The sequence below is a fragment of the Arvicanthis niloticus genome, chromosome 23 (genome assembly GCF_011762505.2).
Source record: "Arvicanthis niloticus isolate mArvNil1 chromosome 23, mArvNil1.pat.X, whole genome shotgun sequence".
In the NCBI taxonomy this organism is placed as follows: Eukaryota; Metazoa; Chordata; class Mammalia; order Rodentia; family Muridae; genus Arvicanthis; species Arvicanthis niloticus.
The window spans coordinates 38,712,222-38,735,535 of record NC_133430.1 but is presented as its reverse complement, the minus strand read 5'-3'; the positions used below and the strand labels follow the sequence as shown (position 1 = coordinate 38,735,535).

The following is a 23,314-nucleotide window of genomic DNA, read 5'->3' as shown; positions in this document are numbered from 1 at the left end:
GCTTGAATTTCAGTGGGTCCATCATTGCGACTAACATCTATAAAATACATTTATTTAGTATTTTAAAGTGTGTGTGTGTGTGTGTGTGTGTGTGTGTGTGTGTAATGACTGAAGAAATTAAAGTTTTAATCCGTGCTAGTGGTAAATAGAAATACTTTTTTTTGACATTTTGCTAGACAGTTTTGAAAGCACACTTGCTAGTGGTGATGTTTTATTTTTCTTGCATTGTAAACAGTCCAAGCTAAGTGAGGTTTTGTAGTAGAAATCATGTAGTTTTTGTTTGGTAAAGCATGTCATTTTATATTGTAGCTACTACAGTGTTCGGTTTATAGTGTTTCTCAAACATTTGAATATAGTTCCACAAATACTTAAACAAGTTAATGAGTTAATAAAGGTAAGAACAAAGAATCAATGGAAGTATACCTCTTTAGCTGGAAGATGTTTTCATTGCATTCTGAAGGTTGTCAGTATTTGTAATGATCAAGAAATTGAGGACTTGGTACCATCAGAGAATAATATGTTCTTATTAGTGAAATTTGAGCTATGTAGACTGAACATTTAGAATAACCTTGTTAGGAAGAAGTAACAAAGGACAGCACTACTAATTCTGCCTTTCTGTAGGTATGTATGTTTATAGATATAGAAAGTGTTTGCTGCTGCTGTCTTTATTTTCTATTTTCTCCCTTTCTTTCTTCTTCCACTGAGCCCAGTGGTGATGCCTTTTAAAGATATCTTACTTTATAGCCCATACTGGCTTTGAACTCAGAATCTCCTGTCCCAACTTTCTAAGTGCTGAGATTATAAACATGCACTCTGCCCAATGTCATTAATACCTTTCTTTCTCTGGGTATTTTTTTAATTATTATTATTAAAAATAACTACCTTTCCCTTCTCTTTTATCCTCTATTTTCTCTTTTATTTGTGTCTGGCTTCTGATCATTTTCATATCAGGGAAAGCACCACTGATTTCCTTGCCTTAAAGGAGACTAATGTCACTTAATTTTAAATGCATTGCATTCTTCTCCCTCACACTCTTACTTGTAATTCCCCCTCTGAAAAAGGTGCCAGCACTTTCTTAGCTGGCATACTAGACGAACTGCAATGCTGATGTTAATTTTTTTCTTACTATTCATTCATTCATTCATTCATACTACAAATGTCATATGTTAGGTACTTTGTCCTTAAAATCTTGAAATGATTTTACATAGCAGAGAAATAAAATAATACCAAAATTTTAAGTCTTAACTTATATAAAACTGATTTTAAAATACTTATGCAATTAGCCTTTCTAGCTGTGTTCCATATTAGTGGATACACTTTATAGACTTATTCTTTACAGGTATATTTCTTCTTTAATTATCCTGTGATTATGACAATATCTTAACTGGGATTATTTTGTATATTTATGCTAATATTTTTGTTACTAAAATTGTAACTCAGTACAATTTTTTTCTGTGTAATATTTTGATCTTCTACTTACTAGTGGGCAATCTTTAGTGTATAAAATCTGGGGCTACTATCAATTATGGGTTTTTTTATCACTGCATTATAAATTTAGCAGGACAGAAATAGCAATGATGAATTTTGAAAGCAGTCATATTCTGTAAAAATAATTACTTAATCTTTGAATTTTACTATTGAGATAAGTAAGGAACAAATTTCTGTTATCATAATTGAATATATACTAAGTCTAACTTAGCCAAAAAAATATTTTTAGTTGTCTATTGTTTTTCTACAAAAGATACAGATGGCTTGATTTATAATTGTAATCCTTTGTTATTTTAGTGTTTGTTACAAAAGAAATGCAAGAGGCATTTGCTATATTAACAAGCTAGGAGTTCAAGGATATTTAGTATCTAATAACAAAAGAAAGAAACAGAAAACATGAACTTAATAACATCATATCTGTCAATCATGTACCTGATAAATACTTTGGATGCTAGTTACTGTCGTAACTGTGATGGAGTGGTAGGACTTGTTAGAAAGGTCTCACACTTGAGAGTTATGCTCAGCTCTGCCACTCTTGATCTGGTACTGTAGGCAAATTTCCTGACTTCCACTATAAAGTAAAAACCATATTTCCTTAGAGTTGCTATGAAGGTAACAGTACTCCAAATGAGTTTGGTTGTATGGTAAATGTGTGAGAAGTGTAGTGTAGTCACAAGGTGTTTTGATGTTCCCTTAGGTGAAGTGAATGACAAAAATATTCAAGTGGTCGAGCTGCCTATTGTAGACAGCCTCCATCCTCGGCCTCCTTACTTACCACTGGCTGTTCCAGAAGACCTTGCAGATCGACTCCTAAGAGTCCATGGTGATCCTGCGGTGTGGTGGGTGTCCCAGTTTGTCAAATATTTGATTCGTCCACAACCTTGGCTAGAAAAGGAAATAGAAGAAGCCACCAAGAAGCTTGGCTTTAAACATCCAGTTATTGGGTAAGAATCTATTTTCCCCTCTCAAATAATATATATATTATTATATAGAGCAGTAGTTGTATGTGTTTGCCTGCTACTGTAAATTTTATATAATTTAATAGTCATGGTTCCACTGTAGAACAAAGATTCCAGAACTTAGAGGCTGTTCTCCCTTGTGCTCATAGGGCAGCAGAGCAGGCTGGCTCAGTGTGCCCTTCTGCTGTCTCAGATGCTCCTCTTCCTTTGTCTCCCCCTCTTGTTTTGGTGAAGCTCCTTTGTTTTATTTTCATATTTCCTACTTTATGTCTTCCTTCGTCTCTTAATCTTTATATGTAATTACTGACCCCTATTCTAAACGTTAGAGCTAAGGGAAGTACATAGTGAAATCAGAATGTTAAATAGTGTTCATCCCTGAAACTTCATTGAAATTCAGAGTAGCAAATTCTCCCTGCCCCACTTCATTTGTACAGAACACACGAAACAAGTCCAATCTCCTGCGAGAAACAGTGATTAAGAAGAATGTAGGAAAGAAAAGATGACAGAATAGATATTCCTGTGATCAAATCCACATCTGGACTATAGTCTGCGATTCGAAGAAAACAACATCCCAAAGATGACACAATTACCCCAGTGTACTCCAGCCCTCAGATTCAAGACACAGCCCTGGTCTTTGGCAAGACTAAGATGCAGAGAGAATGCTGGGAAGTCAGTGACTTAGCCATTGTAGGACAGTATAAGTCTGTGTCCCTCATTTAATAACATTGTGGGTTTTTTCCTCAGTGCAACAAATGAGATCTATTTCTGTTTGCATTTGATAGAGAAAACACACACACACACACAGCTGTAATGGCTTCATGAATATAAAATAGCCAATATCTTTTAAAGGCTTGCCTGTCTTAACTGTAGGAAAAGTTCATATGGGGTCTATGTTTCCTTAGGTGACTTTAAATTCGATGAACTAAAGTACTAACTGTACAAGGTAAAATGAAAGAAAAAAAATAGATAAGCCTTGGCATTGGAATGTTACAGGCAGTGTCTTTAAGCTGTGAATCTAGTTATTATTTTAGTCTCAAAAACTTTAAAAGTTAAATCTGTTTTAAAACTTAAATCTATTTTTTTAATGGAGAGTTAGGGAGTATTTTGCTTCCAGGCTCTCATATATTCTTGATATGCTACTTGCTTTTTCTGTGAGAAGGTATTTCCAAGACCTTCACTTGCCTTTCTTATTGCCCTGTACTATTCAGCATGTAAACTATACCAAAGTATTTGTGAAATGTTTCAAAATGGTTTTATATTTTCTAATGTTAAGAATAAATGAAAAATTGGTTCAATATGCTCCTAGTGCCACCATGACTGAGGATATTAACTGGGTACCAGTAGATTATCAGCATGCTCTCCACCTCTCCCCAGAGTCCATGTCAGACGCACCGACAAAGTGGGGACAGAAGCAGCCTTCCATCCCATCGAGGAGTATATGGTACATGTTGAAGAACATTTTCAGCTTCTCGCACGCAGAATGCAAGTGGATAAAAAAAGAGTTTATCTGGCTACTGATGACCCTACTTTGTTAAAGGAGGCAAAGACAAAGTAAGTTGGACCCAACTTGTGGCTCTGTAGTGGGGTAATTTCTTTTAGTTGAAAAGAATCCTTAATTTAGGAACTTGTGATTCTTCTTTTTGCTAAGTAATGGGTTCCAAAATTGAAAAACGTGTACAAGTCTTAATCTAATCAAGTCATACCTTATTTGCCATACCTGATATACTGTAATAAAAAATCTAAAGTCAACTAGACTACCAATTTGAGTAGCATCACCAGCAATCATCATCAAACACACTACATACTTCTTGATACCATAATTTGTTTTAACACACTGGAGTTGCCGTGAACAAAATTTCATAGACTGGGGCTTATGTGACAGTTTGTGTCTCACAGTTCTGAAGACTGGGCATTCCAGATCAAAGTGCTAATGAGGTCTGTTTCACTCAGAAGCTTCTTTACTTAGCACATAGGTAGTCGCCCTACAACCACAATACACTCTGTTGTTAAGAAATTCCCACTCTAGGGATGGAAGAGACAACTAAAATACGGTGTGAATAGTACGACTGTAGGGTTAGCATACAGACAAAGCCTTGATCCAAATTGTAAATTTCTCCTCAGATGATCTGGGTCAATAAGACAGTAAAATATACGTTAAGTGTATATGAAAGTAGAGGAAGAGAGAAAAACACAGTCTTAGCTTTGCTCAGATACCCTCCCAGAAAACATCCCTAAGCTCTGAGTAGGATGTATCTCCTCTGCATGTTCTTGGGATGTGGTTGGATACTTGTGTACCCCTGTCTCCTTCAGTATATTGTATGTACTTTTGATGAAGTACCTAGCTCTGGTATAGACCCAGTAAATACTAAATTGTTTATTTAAATACCATTCATTTGAAAACATTTTGTCAACAGCTAATTGTTTAAACTATTATACTGCTTGGTTTTCTTTCTTTCTTTCTTTCTTGGTTAGTTGTGGATAGGAAAAAGAAACATTTAGAATAAGGCCTAAAATGCAGCTGTTTCCTCAAGTGTTTGAGTATACATAGCCAAGAAACTCATCAACCAAATATAAAACTAAGTTAATATAAGAGCTATATACATTAAGTGACCCCCAAACCAAATCTCTAAAGCAATTTTCAATTCAGATATACAGTGCTCACTCATTTTAAAACACTAGTAACGATTTGTAAGTTGGTTAAAGGAACGGTATTAATTTTGTCTACTCTTTGACTTATTATTGAATGCATCACAACCTTTTTCTTTCCTTGATTGGCAAAGTAATTTGTGTCTATTAGAAGATATAGAAGTTTATAAATATGAGAATAAAGGAAAAGTACTACCCACAATTCCATTACCCAGTGACAGCCATTGTTTAAATAATGACATTTTCCTCTCTGAAACTTGTATAGTCACATTTTTGGTTCTGAATTTTGAGATGGAGTCTCATGTGGCCCAGGCTAATCTCAAACTCACCATGTAACTGAGGATGACTTTGAACTTCTAATTCTTCTGCTTCTACCCCCCTGACCCCAACCCAGTACTAGAATTATAAGCCCATGCCACCACATTCAGTTTCTGTGTTGCTAGGAATTAAATCCAGGGCTTCTTGCATGCCAGGCAAGCACCCTACCAACTAATAACCTCCTAGCCCTAATCACATTTTTTTTTTTTTTTTTTTTTTTTTTTTTTTTTGGTTTTTCAGTTTTTCTAGACAGGGTTTCTCTGTGTAGCCCTGGCTGTCCTGGAACTCACTCTGTAGACCAGGCTGGCCTCAAACTCAAAAATCTGCCTGCCTCTGCCTCCCAAGTGCTGGGATTAAAGGCATGCGCCACCACTGCCCGGCTCCTAATCACATTTTTAAAAAATAGGATTCAGTGTAATTTAAACTTGTTTTACACTTAATATAACATTTAATCTATCTTCTTAAGTCACTTAAGTCTAGTTGCTTATTTATTTCTAACAACTCTGTATGTTTGTGGGATGCAGTATGATACTTTAAACTATATATACATTGAAGAAAGAGTCAAAAACTAATTAACATCTATCACTTCACCAACATATTTGTGTGTGTGTGTGTGTGTGTGAGAGAGAGAGAGAGAGAGAGAGAGAGAGAGAGAGAGAGAGAGAGGAAGAAGAACAAGAAGAGGAGGAGGAGAAGGGGGATGGAGATTGTCCTTGGTGGGCATCTAAGGTGCTTCCTGTCTTGGCTCCTGAAAAGAAGATGGAGAGTAGAGTGATGTCTTTGACACTGACTTCAGTTACTTTGTATATATGGCCTCTAATAGGATTGCTGGATCCTATGGTAATTCTGTGTTTTAGTTTTGAGCGAATTCCATCCTTTAAGGTAATACCTGAAAGTGTATCAAGGATTCCTTTGTACCACAGCCTGAGTGACACTACTCTCTGCCTTTTTGCTAACAGACATTCTGAAGGGTGTGAGATGATAACTCATGGTTTTAATTTGCATTTTCCTGGTGCTCAGAAATGATGAACACTTTTCATACTCTTTTCCATATATAGTTTAGAAATTAACCCTTATCAGATACATGACATGTACACATTTCCCCAATATGTGGGTCACCTCTACAGTGCGTTTGCTTTGCAGGAACATTTTAGTTTGAGGAAGTCCTACTTGCTGTTTTTTCTTTTGTTGCCTATGGTTTTAGAGTCTTGCCTGTGATATTGTTGCCTAAACCAGTTTCACAAGGCTTTCTCCTGGTGTCATTGAAATAGTTTGCAGTCTCCAGACTACATTGAAATCTTTTATCTATTTTGAGTTAGTTCTTTGTTTGTTTCAACTTGGTATAAGACAGGGGTCTATTTTCATTTTTTTTTGTCTGTGAATATTCAGTATTCCTAATACTATATTTATTAGATAAACTGTCCTTTCTCTATCAGATGTTCTTGGGAAATTAGACTGTAAATACTTTGGTTTATTTTGGAGCTTTTCATTTCACTGATAGTTGTATCTGCTTTTATGCCAAAACTCCATTATTCTGATTACAGCAGCTGTGTAATACATAGCTTTGGAATCAGGGAATGTGAGACTTCCAGGTTGGTGAATTTTTCTCAAGATTGCTTTTAGAGATTTAGATTGGTTCTATATAGGTTGTAGATAGACTGCTTCTTTACTGTAGAAAATGAAATTGGAATTCTGATAGGAATTGCATTGAATCTGCTGGTCACTTTGAGTACAGAAACTTCGAACAGTTTATTGAGGTTTGCACTTCTTTAAGTTTTCAGTTTTGTTCATCAGTACTTCATCCTTGTTAACATCTGACAACTACCTGGCTAAATTCACTCTCACGTATTTTATTTGGTGCTATTACAGAAGGGATTGGCTTCTTAATTTCATTTTGGCATATAGAAATACTATTGGTTGGTTTGGGGATTTTTGGTATGTTTATTTTATAACCTATAACTTTACTGGATTTATCAATCAGTTTTAAGACTTTTAATGGACTCTTAGGGTTTCCTAACTGTAAGACCATACCATCAACAGACAGATATTTCACATACTCCTTTTGTGTTTGAATACCTTTTGTGACCGGGTGCCAGTGATAACCCATGCTGACCTGAAATTTGTAATCCTCCTGCCTTAGCCTATTTTTTTTATCTTAGAGGAGAAATTGCCAACTTTCTACTGTTTAGTATGATGTCATTTGTGGACTCGTCATATATGGCCTGTATTATGCTGACATATATTCTTACATTTATTTTTTGAAAGCTTTACCATGAACAGGTGTTGAATCTTGTCAAATATTTTGTCTCTATCAATTGAGATAGTCACGTAGGATTTTTATTGCTATTCTTCCATTATTGCAATAGATCATGTTTACTGACTGTTGTGTGATGGGCCACCCTTTTATGCTTAGAACAAATCTCATTTGATCATATTTTTAAAATGTGCTGTGGAATTTAATTTGCTAGTATTTTATAGAAGTTGTATCTTTGTTCATTGGGAATATTGCTGTATAAATTTCTTATAATGCTTTTAGTGGCTTTGCTATTAGGGTATTGCTGACCTCATCAAATATTTAGAAAAATACCTAGCTATGGCACTCAAAAGTTAAGTGTGTTCCAAAGCCATCCTTTGCTGTGTAACAATTCCCTGTCTCAAAACAAACAAAATATTTTGAATGTTGTAATTCTGTCTTTGAATATTTGATAGAACTTAGCAGTGGAACTTTGATGGCAGGCTTTTTATTACTGATTTTATGTCCTTACTTGGTATTGTTCTGTGTAGATTCTCTGTGTTTCTTTAGCCATGGTGAGTTTTGTTTTTTTTTTTTAAATCATCCATATCTTGTAGATTACGCAATTTGTTCATAGTAATCTCATGGTTGGTTGTTTTGTTTTGTATTTCCATGCTATTAGTATTAATGGTGTCAAATAATTATTATTGGTCTTGGTAGTGGTGGTGGTGGTGGTGGTGGTGGTGGTGGTGGTGGTGGTGGTGGTGGTGGTATTGGTGCCAGAAGCAGCAGCAGCAGCTGATGTGTGTTGAAGCACACCCAGCACAGCTTCCAACTTGCACATTTCCTTGGCTTCCTGAGATGTAACTCAGGTCAGCAGGCTTATGTGCCAAGCTCCTTTACTCACTGAGAAGTCTCACTGGGCAGGTTTATGTTTCCTCTTCCTTCCTGAATTTGTTTGAATTTTCTTTGGTTTCTTCATAAGTCAAAAACTCAAACTTTAATATCTATGATCTTTTCAATATGTTTTAAAGCCTCTATTTTTTTATGTCTTGGTTGTTTGTTTTAGTTGTTTCCTTCTTAGTTTATCTCGGTTTGTTCTTATTCTCATTTCTTGAGCTACAATGTGGGTTTGTCTGTCTGAGAGCTTTTCTCTCTGTTGGTGTGGTTTATTGCTGTGAACTTCCTCGAAGAACTGCTTTGCCTACCTCTGGTCATTTTGCCCTACTGTGTTCCCATGTTTGCTTCAAGGTATTTTGACTACTTTTACCCATTGTTTCAAGAGTATTTTGTTTAATTTGTACTCATCTGTGAGTTTTCCAAGACTTCTGTAACTCATATCTGTTAAATACCATTGCGTGCAGAGAAAAACTACTTGTTTTATGCCCAACTTAGGCTTTTTTCAGAAGAATGTTTCATACGCATTTGAGAACATTTATTCTGTTGCTTTTGAACAAAAGACACTATAAATATGTTAGGTCAGTTTGGTTTGAAGCATAGTCCAAGTCCATGTTTTGTTTTTAAGGTGTGTGTGTGTGTGTGTGTGTGTGTGTGTGTGTGTGTGTGTATACACCATATGTGTGGGTTCTCACAGAGTCCAGAAGAATGTGTTAGATTCCTTGTAGCTAGAGTTACAAGCTGTTGTGAGTCACCCAGTGTGAGTGTAGGAACTGTACTCAGGTCCTATGAAGGAGCAGCAAATGCTTTTAACAGCAGAGTTGTCTCTCCAGTCCTCCAATTTTCTTCTTCTTTTGTTAATAGATTTTTCTGTCTAGAACTTTCCAATGTTGAATAAGGAGCATAAAGTTTCCAGAAATTATTGTATTCTAACTATCTCTGCCTCTGATCTTTGACACTTACTTTGTGTATTTCATTGATTTAATATTTATAATTGGTAATAATAATTACTTAGTTGGGTTTTGTTGAGACTTGGCTATGTACCCCAGATTAGCCTTGAATTCACATTGTAGGTACATGCCAGCTTTATAATTGTTGTAACAGCTTGAGAATTGACATCATTTTATGTGAAGTATTTCTCTTGCAGTCTTAGCTGAGAGAAGTATAGGTGCTGCTGCTTTGTTTAGGTCTCCTTCAGCTTAGAACACTTTTCCCATACCTTTATTCAGTGTCCAATGATGCTGTATAAACGCCATGTTTAATGACTTTATACCCACTCTGTGAATCTGCTGTTGATGACTTGATCTAGCATCTTTTAATACCAGATTGTTAGGTTATTTTCAGTGTTTTACTATTATAAATAATGATACAAACTAAGTCTAAAATTCCTACAACATTTCCTCAAGCTGGGTTTCCAGACTTTGAACTATTTATATAAAAGGATATAAACATTTTACAGCATTGATCCAGTCCCACACATGACATTTTTATGCTGAGCAACCATTATAGTACAGGTAGCAATCTCCCCTTCACTGTGGAAATAGTAAAACCTGAATCTCCTTTTCCTCAGTATCTGTAACCCTCCCTGGAGTGCTCTAGGAAGCAGTTTTCTCTGTGTTCTACTGTAATATCAGTGGCAACACTTTATGCATATTTTTCCTCTTTGGAAATCCTTTCATTTTAGTTTCCCAAGTCATTGCTAATATATTAATCAGGAATTTAACTGCCATTTGCTAAGAACTTGCTCATCAGCTGTTGTTTTCTAAGGCAGGGAAGATTCAGTCTAAGGATGGAACTGGAAGATAAAGCTTCCACATAGTTAGGATATTGGAGTACTTGAGGGACTGAGGCAGAGAGATCATAATAGTGAGTTCCACCCCCAGAGGCTGCTTATTTCTATTTATTCTCCTGGCCCTCTGGGCTTCTCTCCTGTTCCCCTGCCCCACACCTGATCCTGTTTCCCTTTTCCCCTCCCCCCCCCTCTCCCACTCAGGTCCCTTCCTCCCTCTGCCTCCAGTGAGTGTTTTGTTCCCCCCTTCTAAGCGGGGTCTTTGAAGCGTCCTCACTTGGGCCTTCCTGCTTGTTACGCTTCAGTATTAGTTTACAACTGCAATCCTGATAGTCTTTTGTGGATGGTATAAAGATACATTTTTATAAGATAGTAAAAGGAAAATATTATCATTATCCATCTCTGAAACTTCAGTGTAAAAGAAGTCCTCTGCTTATACAGCTAGACGCAAAACCCAAGAAGTCTATTTATATAGAAGCTTCTACTCTTGCCCCATTATTTGCTTTATTTTTGCTTTTTCCTACTTCTGGTCTCTCATGAAACTCTGTTTCACATATGTAGAAAGGCCTGAGGATCATCAGTTCCTCCTGGTCTGTGCTGCAGCAGGCCTGTTAGTTAGGAGAGCCCTGACCGCTGGTGTCAATTCTTGGTAAAGGGGCCACTCCTTTGTTGGTTTCACTGAGCTTCCATGTGTGCTACTAATGAGATCAGCTTCACTCAAGGGTAAAACCCACAGCAGGTTTGCTGGTTCCTGTTCCCTGCTACTCTTAAGCATTTGCAGATACATTTGTTACTGTGTTTGTAGCTTGGGTATGTAGCTTGATCATACTACAAATATTTCAGGTTTTCTTTTTAGAACAAATGTGACATTTTCTTCACCTCACTGATGTTGAGCTGAGTAAGGCAAAATACTAAAATCAGTCAATCAATCACAGAGCCCACTGGGCTTGAACACTACATGCAACAGCACAAAGCGTGCTCTGCGCTTCTGCCTGCACGCCATTTTATCGGAGGCAATGAAGGAAGCTCCTTAGTGGCCATGAAATGATAAGGAATTTGAAGTAGCTATTTGGAGATTGGGATAAAGTCCTAAACAAAGGTAGCACTCATTCAGGCATGTGTTTAGTCATAGCATTGTGTAGATGGCTAGGTCCTCTCATGTGAGGAAAACTAAGACATGAGCCTAACCTTGGGGAGTACTGTTTAGAGCCAAAATATAAACTGACTTTTATTGTTTTCAGAGTTTGTAAGTAAGAAGCATTATTATCTCAGGATAATACTCACTTATCCTTTTACTGTGTTCCCTATTCCCTTGTAGGTATTGAGAGAGCTCAGTGGATGCTATAGATGGATGCTTGTGTTTAGAGCTTAGATTCCAGTTAGGGCTGATAGAAGCAGGAGAGGGATGCAGGCAGTAAACAGAGAGTAAATATACACCACATGACAAGATGAACCATGGCCAAAAACAATGCAGGCAGAAAGATTAGGAATTTCAAGTTCAAACTTCAAATCCTCACTGATAAGGTGATTCTGAGTATAGATTTAGAGAACTGTAAAAATTAAAATTGGACATAGATGCTTATCACAGCTAATATTTGTTAAACCTTTCCTATATGTAAGGTACACTTGTAAGCACTCAATTCTTAGTGAAATTATATAAAGAAAGAATGTTACTCCCTTTTTAGTAAGGCACCCAAGACTTCAGTCTCGTTCTAAAGATTTACACACCAAGACAGTGATTTCTAAGTCAGAGCAGAATCATTTGAACAGGTGTAGACTTTTTCAAGACAACCAGTTTTGCTATTTTTAAGAACATATCTTAGATAAGACTACCAACATATTACTTGGCAGACATCCATCCACAAAGAGCTTGCTTTCATAAATCTAACAGAATGGCTTTCCTGTTACTGCTGTGGCTAAGGATAATAGGCGGATCCTCAAAAAGGATGGGAGTTGAAGATGACTGGTTGTCACAAAGATTTTAACTATTCATTTTTAAATTTATTTATATTATTTGTCAAATTAATAAAAACATACATTTACTCAAATCTGACCTGTCACAATTATAAACTAAAACTTTAAATGAAAGTCTGTCATGGTATATTTCTAAAACAGCTCCATTTAAATATGAAAAAAAGTTCAGATAAACTCTTAGAAAGGTACTCATCACAAAGAGAATAAGAAGAAGAAAAAAAAAAAAAGAATAAGAATCCCCATGCTCTGTCATGAGTTACTAAAGCTCATAGTGATGTATGTGTGTGTTTAAGATAATATATATACCCATGTGTTTTGAAACATGGTTCAACTGTGTAGCCAGGTGAGTCTTGAAGTCACAGTCCTCCTGTCTCAGCCAGCTGAATATTTGTGTTATAGGAATCACCACAACTGGATTTAGTGACATTTAATATGCAGGATATTCTGAATTAGTTTCTTTTCCATTTTTCACTTGAAAGCTGCTTCAACTACCCTATTAAATATTATCAAGATCTCACTGTTAAAGAGGGAGCTTTTGATTAAAGAAGTGGTCTCTTTAGAGGCATACACCCACAGCAAAACAGTAGCTGGAGCTTGGGGACGCTTATGGAAGAATAGGAAGAAGGATTATAGGCCCCATAAGGGATAGGAACTCCATAGGAAGACCAACAGAATCAACTAACCTGGACCCTTGGGGCTCTCAGAGACTGAACCAGCAACCAAAGAGCATACATGGGCTAGACCTAGGCCTCTCCACACACATGTAGCAGATGTGCAGCTTAAGTCTTCATGTGGGTACTGAACAACTAGAACAGGGGCTATTCCAAAAGCTGATGCCTATACATGGGATCTTCTAGCTGGTCTGCCTTGTGTGACCTCAGGGGGAGATGATACACTTAGTCTCACAGAAACTTGAAGTGCCAGGGTTGAGGGATATCCAGGGGGGCCTTACCCACTCAGAGAAGAGGAGGGGCTAGAGCAAAGGCTTGTGAGAGTAACCAGGAGGGGGCAGTGAGTGAGATATAAAGTGAATAAATAAATAAAAAGTAAAAAAAAAGAAGTGGTTTATAGAATATTGTCATTAATTAGTCATCAAATCTCTTTCTTTTTCAGGTACTCCAATTATGAATTTATTAGTGATAACTCTATTTCTTGGTCAGCTGGACTACACAATCGGTACACAGAAAATTCACTTCGGGGTGTGATCCTGGATATACACTTTCTCTCCCAGGCTGACTTCCTAGTGTGTACTTTTTCATCCCAGGTAAGTGGTAGCATGTTTTAATGGCCAGTACTCACTGTCGAATTGAGCAGGAAAATTATTTGTGTATCTGTGTTTTTAATGTTAGCATGACTCAGGTATAATTTCCCTTTATGCTTAGTAGTGATGTATTTTGTGAAACAGTGAAGAAATCCTGTAGAAAAGTTTGAATATATTGAATATTTAGTTGTTTGCAGCAGTAGTTTGAATACATCTCCACTGTTGCCAGTTAGTGACGCTCTTTAAAGTACTTGACTGTTAATAGCATCTAACAGAAATAGCAAGTAACTGACTTTCCTTTGTACATCTTCGATTCTGCAAACAGCTAGTACGCAACCAGAATCCATGCATTTCCGCTCTCACCGATACTGTGAGACTTATGTTCCCAGGCATTTTGCCTCACTTGCTGGCTTTATAGTAAAGGCAGTAAATGCAAGTCCTTTACAAGTCCTATTATATTTTTGTGAAGTAAAAGGGTATATACTAAATTTAAATAATTGTTTAAAAGTGTAAATACTATACTATCACAATAGCTCCTTGAGTTTGATCGTTGCATATCGGCCATGGGTTTGGTGTGTATGTGTGTTTATGAGGTATCTAGTCACTCTTCAGTGCCCTATGGAATACTGGCACTACAATATCTACTGGAAATGTTATTCTTTCCCCATTTGTCCTCTTATCATTGGCTAGGTTATTTAACCAGCCATCGAGTGACTATGCTCAAAGTAATATTGTGTGCTAAGAGGACTTCAAAGGAGCTTGAAGATATAGGTTTGGGCCCTTATTCAGAATCAAAATAAAACTAGAGGATAATTGCCAAAAATTACAAATAGGTATAAAATAAGTGTGCTTAAATGCTGAGAATGTTATGGTCAAGGAAATACATAAAATACATAAAAGAAAACAGTTTGCATGGGAGTACATTTCAGAAAGAATAAAGAAATGGACCTCATTTTTTATAGTATGGCCATCAGTGTACCTTGTCACAGTAGGATGTTGGTTAAGATTTTCAGAAGGTGCTTATTCATGCAAAGGCTATAGTTTTCTTCATCATGAAATAAGAATATAACTCATTATATAAAAACAGCTACACAAATCAGGAGTCACACAGAAGGGATTCTAATCCCAACATAAAATCCCCTTAGCCTTCAAATTCCCATGAAGGTATCTAATGGTGATATTTCACTGGAATGAGGGTCCTGTCTTCAAAAAGTACATTTTCCTTTCTTATAGCAAGAGGTCAGATGTAGATCTACTTGACCCCACTTGTGTTTTGAGAATCTAGCTACCTGGTAATACAGATTAAGCAGATTATACTAGGAATATACACACATACACACACGCGCACGCACACACACACACAGAGACACAGACACATATGCATGTGATAAAAATTAATGAAAAGAGTCTGTGAATTTGAAATAGAGCAAGGAGAAGGGCATGTGGGAGAACTAGGAGGATGAAGGGAAGAAAGAAATGATGTGATTATATTATAATCTCAAAAATAAAAGGAAAAAAATTTAATGCTTAGGGCCCACACAATCACTGTGGGGACAAGCACAATAGTTCTTCACAGTGAAAAATAATTGGTAACTTCAGCATATTAATACCAGTGAACCACATGGGTTCCATTTTATTTAGCTTATTGAAAGGGATTATTGCCTTATAATGTAATTGTATAAGTTAAAATTTCTGTTGCTGTGATTAAACACCATGGCCAAAAACAAGTTGGAGAAGAAAGGATTTATGTCACATCCAAGTCAGATGCCATCCCTGAGAGAATTCATGGCAGACACCTGGAAACAGAAACTGAAGCAGAGACCATGGAGAAATTCTGTTTCCTTCCATGCTCCTTCTGGCTTGTTCCCCCTGTTTTCTTATGCCATTCAGGACCACTTGCCTAGGGTGTAGCAATGCCCCTGTTGGGCTGGATAATGCCCTACAGACTTGTCTGTAGGCCAATCTTATGGGGCAGTTAATCTCAGCTAAGATTTCTTCTTCCCAGATATGTCTAGGTTTATATCAAGAAGTCAGAAACCAACCAGGCTGGTGACGTTTCAGACATAAGTTCTTCGTTTTAGAAGAGTGGGTGCTCAGGACTATTCCTGAGGTTAATGCAAGTAAATTCTAGGCACACTGACTCATGAGTGTACTGGCAACCTTTTGGGTTATTTTTGTTCTGGTTTGAAGTACAAAGGGTTGAACCCACGACCTCATGCATGATGGTAAGCAAGCACTCTACCTCTAAGCTACCTTACCAGCCTATGACATGGCATCTTAATCCATATTCTTCATAAGATTTTAGATACATTTCCTACCCCTCTGAAACATCAGTTTCTGGTGTTTCTAGATTTTATATGGGATTTAAACAAAAGATTTGGGGAATTATCTCTCTTTTAAATAAAAAGTTTTTACAAACTAGAAATACAACTTCACTCCCTACTTCTGTTACCATGTACACTTACTTTCCTATATGCTTTCTTCAGAACTGTTTTACAAAGCCAAGTTTGCCCTAAAATTTTCAAATAATAAGAACAGTAGTTATTATGAAAGAGTCAATATTAGCATTTTCTAAGATTATCGAGTTAGCAAAGCTTCAATCACATTCTAAACAGTTCCACCAAACATTCATTTTATTATTTTTTAGTGGAGAACACCATTCACAAACCATCTACCTGATCACTTACATTCTTTTTTGCTAATAATAATTAGCAAATTACTTACAGAAGCAAGTAAATTGTAATTGAAGAAATAAGAGTAGTTCATTGGTAGATAAATGAAATATCAAAAAGATTTTCTGAAACAAATATCAAGTTGTAGAATCAGTTTTTTACTACTCTGGCTTACCAAGGTAATTATAGATGCATAAGGATCTTAACATTGGGACAGGAGAGATGGCTCAGCAGTTAGAAGCCCTTGCTGTTCTTCCAGAGGACTCAAGTTTCATTCCCAGTACCTACACAGTGGCTCACAAACATCTGTAATTCCAGTTCCAAGGGATCCAGTGCCTTCCTCTGGCCTCCATGGCACCAAGCACACAGGTGGTGCACAGATATACATGCAGGCAAACACCCAAACACATAAAATATAATGCTCTTTTGTAAGACCTCTTTTATGATTTTGAAAATAAACTTAGTGAATCTTAAAAATAAAATAAAAAAAAAGACCTATTGCTGTTGAAGTTTACTGGTTTAGTGAGTACTCAGTAATCTGAGTAGTTTTCCCTGTGGTACCTCCCTTTGTAACAGTTATTAAAAAAACAGTCTCATGGCATTCTTTAATTCCAAATCTACACAAAACATAACTGGATACATTATATGCTTTCAATCAGATTTTGGAAAGCCCAGAGGACAAAATTAAGAATAACATTAACTTTTGGAGTAGGAATTTCCGTTGAGCTTAGTTTGTGAAGCAGTAGTGAACACCTTCTGAGAGTAGCAAAGAGAAAAACACAGGATAAAAGGTGTGACCCCTGTACCTCCTTCCCATCATAGAGAACAAGAAGTCTATCTGAGTCAGCCTGGGTACCACTCACCTTTAGAGCTGGATGCTGCACTGTACAACTTGTATTACATTCATTTGGACATTCATACAGTACAGCCAGAACTGGTTTGATTTTCTCATGATACAGCAAAACTAAGAAATCTAAAGGAAAGGTGCACAGATTTCCCAGCATCACTAACCTGAGAACAGCTTTCAAATCCTCATACTAGAAGAACACCTGACTAACTCTGTAATTTGACAAAAACAAGTTCCCATCTACTGTGAGGAAGGTTGGAAGCTCATCTACTCAGCATGATATTTCTAAGGGTTATATTCTGACTAATGCATGCTTACCTTTTAAATACTTTTTAAAAAACCATCATACCTGTGTTATATCTTTTAGCAGAAATTTTGCTGTTAATCATCACTGTGTGCTTAATAATTGCTAGAAAGCGATGAAGTATTGTCACAGAATGAAATAAAACATAGTGTATACATCCATGCTATGTTTGCAAACCATACACTTCCCCTCTCAGTCATGCAGGAGTAGCAACTCTGAGCTGAATATTGCCATCAGCTGCAAGCCTTCACTGCCTACTACATGATTTGAATTTGTAAAGTCCCGAGGAGGCCTAATGTAACTGAATGCAAACATCAGCACTATAAAGATCCTCTAAGCCCGTAGCGTAAATTGCTTCAGGATGCAGATAAACAACCATTATTTATTCAAAATGTTATGTATAGACCTTAACTTTTAAATATCACCCGTGGGCTTGAACATCCATTACTGAAGCACCACTTATTCAACAGATAATTACTGAACACCTACTATGTGCCATCTATAGTTCCAGTTGCTTATCCAAAAACATTTTCATACGTGCTCTGAAGTACATACTCTAGAACCAGAAAAAATGCTAATTGTGGCTGTAGTATTTGCTATCTGCTTTTATGTTTTTAAAATAAAGTTACAAAAATCTCCCTGTGGCTTAGTTTCTTCACCTGTAAAATGGGTAAAACAGTTCTTAAAGATTTGATGTGACAGTGAAAGGAGTTTGTAGGTGGCACTATGGTGAGACTGCCTGGACCACACTCAGCACTCATAAGCTCAGCTGCTACCATTATGGCCATTATTGTAAAGTGCCACACACACACCGCATCCAGGTGATTGGAGGCACCCAAATCCACATTTGTCCAGAAATCTCTCTTGTATTGGTCCAACTTGATATCTGAAATTTATCATTATTTATTCCTTTGGTTTAGGAAAATACAGATGTACTCACAAAGGCTAACAAATAATAATTACTTAAACCAAGACATAAACTAATTATTAATATTTTCACAAAAAAAAAGAAAGCAAGACTTATATATTCCAATGTTGTTCTTATGAGAACAGTGCTTTAAAAAGTGAAGAGGGAGGACAGTATTGTAGTCGTCCTGAGAGTACCCAAGTCTTGTGTTTCTGGCTAACATGCTGAAGTGTGGGAGGAGGAACCCGGAAGAGAAGACTCGGGTTTCCCAGAGCTGCCTTAGCTCTTAGGCTGTGTCTTTCTGATGCAACAGAATGAATATAGAGTATAAGATTTGTAGGACATGTTATGTCAACAAATATGTATGATAGTTGCAAGTATATGTGGGCTGCCTAGGCTCAAACTTGAATCTTCCCGTTACTGATAATGTAACAGGGGCAAATGCTTTTAGTTCCCTTTGGCATCTGTGAGATGAATGATAGAATCTTCTGGGGATACTGAGAAGATGATGTCAAATAATGCCTCACGTCAGCATGTGACAGCAAAAGCTCAGCAAACATTAGCTCCTTCCATGTTACTAAGTTCGCTATTAGTGGAGCTTTGCTAGTGAGCATTGAGGACACACTCTGGGAAGTGTGTCATTAGGCATCTTTGTCATTGTCGGAATGTGACATACAGTGAACAAAGATGTTTACAGAGTTTTGAGGATGGAATGTTATGAGTGTTGTGTATTTGGTCTGTCATTGATAAGTCTTGTTTCTTTCCAGAATTCCAAATTAATTTTGATTCTGGCTGAATTTGAAGTTTAAAGGTTCTAAATTGTTTTTATTCTCATTTTATTAGAATTTTTGTTTCTACCATTGATCCTAACTATATCATGGCAGCCCCAAGATTAACTTAGTTTGTTGATAGTATTAACTTGAAAACGTGAAAACGAGCTGAGATGTTAAGCACATGCTTAATTCCAGCATTAAAAATAGAAACAGGGCCAGGAGGTGGTGGTGCTTACCTTTAATCCCAGCACTTGGGAGGCAGGAGCAGGTGCATCTCTGGGACTTTGAGGCCAGCTTGGTCTACAGAAGGAGTTGTAGGATAGCCAGGGCTACACAGAGAAACCAGGTCTCAAAAAAATAAATAAATAAATAAAAAAGAAAAGGAAAGAAGGAAAGAGGGAGGGTGGGCAGGCGGGCGGGCGCAGGGAGATGAGTCCAAGATCATCCTTAGCTACATAAAGAGTTTGAGGCCAGCCTGAGCTACAGAAGCTAATCTCAAAAACAAACAAAAATCATTGTCTTGATTTTTTTTTTTTTTTTTTCTGGTCAATAGGTGGAATAATCACTTTGTTTTTTAATTCCTGGAGGGGAAAGGTTATCTAACTTTAGTTTCATTTGCCAGTTACATCTAGCATTTGTGAACTGTTCAAGTTCCTAAAGTTCATATTCTCCAGGAAGTTGAGGTAAAGGTTAATAACCTGGTCGTTTTGTTTGGTCATAAATGATAGAAGATGAGTGTCTTAGAATGTGATCAGAGCAGAGGGCTTGCCTTTGCACAGGCTCTGCATCCAGTGCCCAGCATCACTGAGAGCATCTTAGAATGTGATCAGAGCTGAGGGCTTGCCTTTGCACAGGCTCTGCATCCAGTGCCCAGCATCACTGACAGAGAAAAAGATTATCTTCATTCAGTTCTTGATCTCCACAGATGTCTTGGTTTAGAAACATCTGCTGAGCCATTCTAAAGTACCATTAGCAGATTAACAGCTATTAATAGTAGTTTCATTTTTAAGTAGATGCAAAATGTTGGCATAAGGACAATGAAAATTCATTAAATGAGATAACCAAATTAGAGCTGTAGAGAAATTTGACCTGAATTGAGTTCTCAGTCAGAATATAAAAATGAAAAGTGTTCTAGGCAAAATGATCATTCTCTCCTGTTACCACCTAACTCAGGAAGGGATCTGAAACCTATTTTACTTTCTAGTGAATCTGTTAGTTGCCAGAGTGTTACCCTTTTGTAGCTATAGCTTAGCCTTATCACTGAACATATTAAATTCAGGAAGTGAAGTTCAGGGTATAGGATTTTACCTGCTGGAGAGGATATTCTTTAACAGAAGAATCTTTTAAGTCATCTTAAAACAACACTAATTGGGTAGATACATCTTTCCTAAAGACCTGCCAAGCTTGTATCAGTACAGGCTTGCCATTATGTACACAGCACACTTTAGAGCTCCTTAGGAATAGCTGATACATTTAAACCCATTTGCTCATTGATCATCAGTAAATATATAAATCTCTATTAAGAAGAGTTCTAAGAAAACACTATGGTTAAATGTGGGTAGAGGGAGCTGGAGAGATGGCTCAGCTGTTTAGCACTTCCTGTGCTTATAGAAGACCAGCATTCACTCCCATGTGTGCAGCTCACAACCTCCTGTATAACTCCAACTCCAGGGAATCTGACAGCATTCTGGCCTCCATAAGCATCTGCACATTCATACACATAAAGAGATACGTGTCATGTACATAAGTAGAAATAAAATTAAGTCTTTTCCGCACTAATTAATTTATACACTTTACATCCTGATCACTGATCCCCTCACATAGTCCCCCTCACACACACACACTCACCTTCCCCTCTCTGGTATCTTCATCACCCTGGCACATCAAGTCTCTTCAGGGCTAGGCACATCCTCTGCCACTGAGTCGAGACAGTACAGCCCAGTTAAGGGAATGGGATCCACAGACACACAACAGATTTTAGACAGCCCCTGCTCCAGTTGTTGAGTGACCCACATGAAGACCAAGCTGTACATCTGCTACATATATGCAGGGGCCCTAGGTCCAGCCCATGTATGCTCTTTGGTTGGTGGTTCATCTCTGAGAGGAACCCCCAAGGGACCACAGTAGTTGACTCTGTTGGTCTTCCTATGGGATTCCTGTCCCTTCCAGGTCCCTAACTCCTTCCCTTAACTCTTTCATAAGACTTCCCAAGGTCCGTCCAGTGTTTGGCTGTGGGTCTCTGTATCTGTTTCAGTTAACTGCTGGGTAGAACCACTCAGAAGACAGTTATGCCAGGCTCCTGTCTGTGAGCATAACAGAGTATCATTAATAATGTCAGGGATTGGTGCTCGCCCATAAGATGGGTCTCAAATTGGGCCAGTTTGTGTGGCTATTCCCTCAATCTCTGCTCCATCTTTGTCCCTGCATTTCTTGTAGACAGGACACATTTTGTGTCAAAAGTTTCGTGAATGGGTGGGTTAGCATCCTTATCCCTCTTCTGGGGGTCTTGCCTGGCTACAAGAAGTGGCCACTTCAGGTGCCATATTTCCACTGATAGGAGTCTCAGCTAAAGTCACCCAAAAATTAAGTATTAATTTAACTTAAAAAGAAAAAGAGTGAATGAAGGAGCAAGAACAACATTTGTGTTATTTGAGGTGCTAATCCCAAACCATAAATCCTTCAGATAAAAACTTTTATCTTACTCAGTTTTATGTTACCAGCTCCCAGCTTGGAAGCTCTTGTAGCTCTTCATAGTACTTATTAAAAATTAATTTATTTGTATTCTTAAATTACACCATACTATGTAGTTATAATTCTCCCTCACGGTGTGTGTGTGTGTGTGTGTGTGTGTGTGTGTGTGTTTGTGTGTGTCCAGAAATGAAAAATAGCTATCTTGTCAGCTCTGGAGCCTATCTTTGGTTAAAGACTGCTGTGCAGTGGGCTGTTTGCACTGTGTACCAACATACTTGTTTTCTCCTCTTTTCTAAGGTCTGCCGAGTTGCTTATGAAATCATGCAAACCCTGCATCCTGATGCCTCCTCAAATTTCCATTCTTTAGACGACATCTACTATTTTGGAGGCCAAAATGCCCACAATCAGATTGCCGTTTATCCTCACAAACCTCGAACTGAAGAGGAAATTCCAATGGAACCTGGAGATATCATTGGTGTGGCTGGAAACCATTGGGATGGTTATTCTAAAGGTATCAATAGAAAACTTGGAAAAACAGGCTTATATCCCTCCTACAAAGTCCGAGAGAAGATAGAGACAGTCAAGTATCCCACATATCCTGAAGCTGAGAAATAGAGATGAAGCAGAAGAGATTAACAACAGAGCTCAGTTCAGACCATCTCAGCCAAGCAGAAGACCCAGACTAACTCGAGGTTCAGTGTCGGACACGCTCCACACCAAGAGCAAGCGGGAACCCTCAGATGCTGCACTGGTGGAACGCCTCTTTACGAAGGGCTGCGGTGCCCTCAAGCCCATGCACAGTACAATAATGTACTCACACATAACATGCAAATGGATTATTTTCTACTTTGCCCCTTTAAATATTATGTCCCCATTAAACAAACACTGCCACGTTGTGTAATTTAAGTGACACAGACATTTTGTGTGAGACTTAAAACATGGTGCCTATATCTGAGAGACCTCTGTGATTTACCGAGAAGATGTGAACGGCTCCCTTCTCTGGGGAAGCTGCTGGTGGTGTGGCCACTGAATTCACTCCAGTCAACAGATTCAAAATGAGAATGGATGCTTTCCTTTATATGGTTGTCTGGATTTTTTTAAAGTAATTTCATCAGTTCAGTTTACCCACCTCATCATTAATAAATGAAGGATACATGAATAAAATAAAATGAAATATTCACTCTCCATTAGGAAGTTTTGTAAAACAATGCCATGAACAAATTCTTTAGTACTCAATGTTTCTGGACATTCTCTTTGATAACAAAAAATAAATTTTAAAAAGGAATTTTGTGAAGTTTCTGGAATTTTGTATCACTGGATTATATAGTTATAAGCCTTATAGTAGAAATATGGTAAAGATGGGTTTATAGTTTTTAAGATTTGTTTTCTACTTTTATCCTACTTTTTCATCTCCTGATAGAGTAATCATATTTTAACTAAGAGAATCATCCTTCCCCCCTAATACTGGTAACTGGCTTCAGTGGGTACATATTTTGAAGTTGCTGAGAACATGCTTTGGAGGTATTCATTCTATTACTTTGTATATTGTTGATTT

At 37.4% G+C, this 23,314-nt stretch overlaps 1 protein-coding gene across 5 annotated transcripts in view; it reads left to right on the top strand.

Moving 5' to 3' along the window:
• Positions 1–23,044, top strand: part of Fut8 (fucosyltransferase 8) — a 199,545-nt gene extending 176,501 nt beyond the window's left edge. For all 5 annotated transcript variants that reach the window (XM_076921929.1, XM_076921926.1, XM_076921928.1 and 2 more), the window contains 4 exons: positions 2,186–2,432; positions 3,822–3,998; positions 13,418–13,568; positions 22,057–23,044. In XM_076921929.1, the coding sequence (XP_076778044.1) occupies positions 2,186–2,432; positions 3,822–3,998; positions 13,418–13,568; positions 22,057–22,374 (893 nt within the window). In that variant the 3' untranslated portion in view covers positions 22,375–23,044. The remainder of the gene's footprint in view (positions 1–2,185; positions 2,433–3,821; positions 3,999–13,417; positions 13,569–22,056) is intronic.
• The last annotated feature ends 270 nt before the right edge of the window (positions 23,045–23,314 follow it).